This window comes from Pediculus humanus, genomic scaffold (assembly GCF_000006295.1).
Source record: "Pediculus humanus corporis 1103172107717 genomic scaffold, whole genome shotgun sequence".
NCBI lineage: Eukaryota > Metazoa > Arthropoda > Insecta > Psocodea > Pediculidae > Pediculus > Pediculus humanus.
Window position 1 is genome coordinate 6,438 of NW_002987321.1, and position 5,929 is coordinate 12,366.

The 5,929-nt window shown below is 25.6% G+C and overlaps 1 protein-coding gene across 1 annotated transcript in view; it reads right to left on the bottom strand.

Annotated features, from left to right (window-relative positions):
* The window catches only part of Phum_PHUM315130 (Splicing factor 3B subunit, putative), a gene marked incomplete at both ends in the record, with an annotated part of 12,466 nt that overhangs the window by 2,974 nt on the left and 3,563 nt on the right, over nucleotides 1-5,929 (bottom strand). The window contains 3 exons of the mRNA XM_002427321.1: nucleotides 399-542; nucleotides 909-999; nucleotides 1,084-1,227. Of these exons, the coding sequence (XP_002427366.1) occupies nucleotides 399-542; nucleotides 909-999; nucleotides 1,084-1,227 (379 nt within the window). The remainder of the gene's footprint in view (nucleotides 1-398; nucleotides 543-908; nucleotides 1,000-1,083; nucleotides 1,228-5,929) is intronic.

Sequence of the window (5,929 nt, forward strand, 5' to 3'; positions counted from 1 at the left end):
ATCTTTGATGTACAACACACACACACACACACTTTTCAAATTCTTTGTTTACTTAGTGTTAACTTTGCTTAAAGATTTTGATGAAATTTTACTTGTAGTAAATTATGTCAAACGTGACTCCCCAAAAGGGAATAATAACGGGAGCCTCCGGAGTTTTCCTCTTTTTTTAAAGAAAAGTAAGAGTACGCTCGCTCTTGTATTTTCAAAAATAATTTTTTACCCCTCCAGGAAATAGCGGTTAAGAAAATATATTTTACAACTATATACGAAAATTCTCAAACTCGGGGAGGGATTTTCCGAGAGAGAGAGAGAGAGAGAGAGGGGGGGAGAGGAAAAATTAAAAATTATCCGTTTGAAAATTATTTTTAAAAAAAAATGTCGGTTATTTTATTACTTACATGCTGGATACGTTTGTGGAATTCCATTTGAATAAACTCCCGGTTCCGTACCTCCAGGTTGACCGTTAGGAGTTTGAGCCGCCATTGAAAAATTAGGTATCGTTGGAGAAGGTAAACTTGGCATTGCACCATTAACGTGTTGTCCTCCTCCACCGCCTAAAATTAATTATTTAATAATTTTTTTTTTATTTAATCGAACGGGGGGAGGGGGGGGGGAAAAAAAAACTTTTGTGTAATAAATGGAAAATTTTTTATTTATGTAAAATGATAAATTATTATAAAAAGATAACCGTAAGACAAATAGCTTTGTGCTCTCTCTTAAGCTACCCAATTAATTTGATAAATTACAATGTCGCACTGTTTATACCTACATAATGTATTTATTTATTTTCTTTAAACATTTATTATTACAAACAATAATTTTTCTAAATTTCTCCCCCCCCTCTTTATTTATTTTTAATAAATTCGTTAGGGAAAAATAAATATTAAAAAAATTTTTTTTTTTTTTACCATTTAATGTCGTGTGTGGCAATTGCGACGCAAGTGCTGCCATCGGACTTATATATGTACCTTGACTTGCTGCCGCCATAAGAGCCGCTTGCTAAAAAATTTACAAATTTTGTTTCCAATTAGAATTTTAATAAATTTATTAAAAAAAAAAAAAAAATGGGTGGGATTTGATTACCTGGGCGTACGCCCCGTAAGCTCCAAATTGATTAAAAACAAATGGATTTAAAAGACCAATATTTCCCGCCATTTGCTGCATTCGTCTCAATTGTCTTTCTTTTTCCGTATCCGCAAATTTAACAACTAAACTCGATGAAGCTCCCTGAAATCGTTAAAACGTTAATTAATTTAATCGTTTAATTAATTAATTTTATTTTTTTTTTCAAAAATTAAACTCGCGGTAATAATAATAATAATAATAAATTAAATTGACGTAATAATACTCGCGTTTAAACATAAAAACGTATATATAAATAAATAAAAGAAAATTTAAAAAAAAATTTATTTTACGACGGTTAAAAAGAAAAAGATAAATAAAAAGAAGGAAAAAAATTTCGAAACGTGTGTGTGTGAGAGAGAGATAGAGATAGAGTGAGAGAGGATAAAACGTAAAAAATGAAGCATAAAAGCAAAAGATAATAGACTTTATTCTGGGCAAAATCCAAAGAAGCAACAGCTGAAAAAGGTTTCGTTCCAAAAAAAAAAATTTTTTTTTTTTTTTTCTTTCTTTTACGCAACAAGTAAATTGTAATTTTTTTTCTTTCCCCCCTTCCCTCCCCCTTTCCTTATCCGAAACAACTGTTGATACTTTCATCATTTGTATTTAATTAATTTTTTAACCACTACTCCTCCCCCCTCTTCCAACTCTTAAAGAACGGTAAAAAAACGTTTTTTTTTTATTTTAATTCTTACCATATAATAAATACTTAACGTTTAAAATAAAAAAAAAAATAAAAATAATAACATTATATAAAAAACAATGACGACGATGATGATGATGATAATAATAATAATAATAATAAATAAAAGATTAACCAAAATGGATTTAAACAATAGATTTAAACGTTATATACAGATATAAAACAATGGCTGATTAGAAAATTTAACTTTAATTTAACTTGGTTCTTCTTACTTTTATATATATATATTTATAACAAAGAACCAACTAATTATAATGAGATTATCTTTTTTGTTATAAGAATATTTTATACGAATTATTCGCTTTTATGAATTTATTATGATTATCATCATCATCATCATCATCGTTAATTTTTTGTTTTATTATTTAAACGGAAATTTATTACGTACGTACGTACGCAAAAAAATTATATTTTTTTAAATCGAGGGGAGGGAGGGGAGCGGTGACAATGACAGCGACAGCGACGACGACGACGATGACTACAGTGACAGTTTAAATTTATTAATCGTTTAATAAATTCAAATAATAATAATAATAATTAGTGTTATTGTTATTATTATTAGCAAAGAGATTTTGAATTATTTAATCAAGTTTTACGTTTTAATTAATTATTATTATTATTATTTTTTTTTTTTAAACATTATTGAAAAGGATGTTATATTACCAGAAGGGGGGTAAAAAAAATTTATCATTATTATCATCGTTAAAGGAAAAAGACGTTTTCACGTTTCCTCTTTTTTTTTTTTTTTCCTCTCTTTTTGAGTAAATGGCCCCCTGTTGGATGTTTTAAATTATTTTTTTTGGAACTAGTAAAAAAAAAAAAAAAAAAAATTTTTTTTTTTTTTTTTTTCCATCCTTTGGAAAATTTTTATGTTATTATTATTATCATTTTATTACCCCTATCATTTTCATCGTTTTTTAAGTATGCAAATTTTATTTTATCGTTATTACCATCGTTATTATTATTATTAATATTTATATCGGAATCCATGAAGTAAAAATGAAATTTTTTTTTTTTTTCCGTTGAAAATTTTTTTTTAAAGAGGAAGTAGTAGTCTTTTAAAATGTTTTGATTCTTAAAAAAGGAAAAAATTAAAAGGAAACCTTTGGGGGAAAATTAAATGAAATGTTTTAAAAAAAAAATTTTTTTTTTTTTTTAAATTGATTTTAATTAAAGTAATGGAGTTTTTAGTTTATCTTTTTCTTCTTGTTTAATTTTTTTTTTCTTTTCTTTTCTTTTTTTATTCATTTTCTTTTTTCCTTTTTTCCTTTCTTCTTCCTTTTTCATTTCTTTTTTTTTTTTGTTATATTTATTTTTTTTTTTTATATTTTGTTTTATTTTTTTTATTTTTTTTTTTGTTTGTTTTTTTTTTTTTTTTTTAAAACAAAAGAAGTTTTTAAATTGAACGGAGAGTGGGATGGGGAAGAGGGGAGGGGAGGGGAGAGGAAGGAAGGGGAAAAACGATTTTGTTAAACAAATTTAATCACTTTTCAATTTCAATCGAAATTAAATTTAAAACAAAAAAAAAAAATAAAACGTTCGATTGGATTTTTATTTATTTATTTATTTTTATGATACGCACGTGCGTGTGTTTATTAAGTGTTATTTATCAACCAATCATAATTTTTTTTTTTTTTTCTAAAAAACAAACACGAATGAATGCATTTCACGATCGATATCGTCGTACATTTCGTTTTGTTTTTGACGTGGCATTAGTTTTTTTTTTGTAACGTGACACGTCGTAAAATAAATACGACGCAAGACAAATATTTCACGTCGAATTATAATTATTATTATTATTATCATTATATTTTTTAATAATAATTCGCTTCTCGTTGGAAAATCGTTTACGCTTCCTCACGCGAAACCAATTTAATTTAAAACCGTTTTATTATTTAATAACTAACTACAATTATTTACGTATTAAGTATTATAAATGGGAAAATATGGAGGACGACATCGTCGTCGACGTCGACGTCGATGACGACGACGACGTTAAACGCGATTTTTTCCTTTTCGCCGCGTATTTAACGGTTTTAACACAACATTATAAACGGATTATTTAACGCGACGCGTATAAAAAAAAATACTAAACAGATTTGGCGGGAAAAACAGTTTTAAAAATAATTATTATTATTTAAATAATTTTAAATTAAAACATATTTTCAATTTGTTTAAACAATTATTCGTGTTATTATTATCATTATTATTATTTTATAAAAAAAAGGGATTTAATTTAAAGCCAAAAAACTGAGTGAGAGATAAGAGATATTTTATTACTACAGATTTTCATTAAATAAAATGAAAATTAATACTTACGATGATAATAATAATATTATTAATAATGATAATAATTTTTTTTTACATGGGTTTTTTATTTAAAAAAAAAAAAAATGACGTAATTTTAATTTAATTATTAAGGGTTTTTATACGAATGAATGAATAAAAAAAAAAATAATAATAATAATTCGAGACTTTTTTTTTTTAATTAAAAAACAATTATTATTATTATTATTATTATTAATATTATTATTATCATTATTATTATTGTGATGAAACGTGACTAAATATAAATACAAGGGTGTTAAAATGGCCACGTTTTAAAAAAAAACTTAAAAAAAGAAAATTATGAATGAATGAATTTGAATTTGTGTTCGGGAGATGGGAAGGGAGGGGAGGTGGCGGGGGCTTCGGTGGGGGCTGGGGAAAATCATAACTAGAAGAATCGAAACCGAAATTTATTATTATTATTATCATCAACCATCACTCACTATTCGTATTAATTTACATTTCGTTTTATTAATTTTAATTATTAAATATTCTTTTGTCTCTCACTCCTCCGATACTTTCTTTTGTTTTATTATTTACACGTTTATCTTCTTACACGATGAAAAATAAAAAATAAAATTAAAAAAATAAAAATAAACATTTATAAAATTTTAATAATTCAATTGAAGAAATTTAATTTTGTCGAGAGTCTTAAACTATAGTTAAAATAATAGAGAAGGAGGGGTGAAGGTGAGGGGAGGGGGGAAAACGTTAAAGTTAAGATTTTAAAGAAACATAATCAGAGACATTTTGTAAGATTCGCCGTCTCTCTTTAACTTTAACACATAAAATTTGAAATCCCTTCTTTCTTTTTCCTTTTTTCTCTCACCCCATTTTCCCCTCCCTCTCTCTCTCTCTTTCTCTGTCATTTTCTTTCTATCGTTTTCACTCTTATTCTTTACCCCCCCCCCCTTTATACATATATATATTTTTCTCATTCCTTTCCTTTTTCCATTTTACCCTCAAGAGATTACATTGTTAGTCTTTAATAAATTTTAAATAAAACTTTTTTAATATATGCTAAACATAAATACTTTTAGAATGTTAATAATTTAAAAAAAAAATTAAAAGTTTTATAGTAAACAAAAACAAAAACAACAACAACAACAACAATCGGGGAAACCCCTGATATTTAAAATGATTGCTTTATAAAGTCTGAATCCAGTCAAAAAACAAAAATGTCGAATCATAATTATTATTAAAAAAAAAATTTCAAAAAATTTCAAAAAATGAAAAATTAGTTTTAACCTTAAGTTAACGGTAACGCGAAAGAGTATAATAACTCAGTACCGTAGTCAGAATTTATGGTTTAAAAAAAAAAAAAAAAAAAGTTAACACTAAATAAAACTTAAATAAATAAACGAGTTCACATAAATTTTTATTTAACGTTCGAATAAAATCAAATAATAAAGAAAAGAAAAGAAAAACGTTTTTTTTTTCGGGAGGAGAGGGAGAAGGAAGAGGAGGAGAGAGAGAGAGAGAGAGAGGGGAAAGGGGAATAGAAAATAAAGTTTCCGGTGAATTTATCTGTCGAAAACCTTGTGTGTGTGAGAGAGAGAGAGAAACATTTTCTTTTTTATTTTTTTTGTGTTGGAAAAAATAAAAAGAAAAATTTCGTTTACGATATTTAAGAAAACCGTTAGAAAATAATAATAATAATAATAATAATAATAATTTTATATACGTTTTCAATTTATTTATTTATTTATTTTAAAGCGTGCCAAAAAAAAATTATTTATTTATTAACGATGTAACAATGTAAACAAGTGAATAATT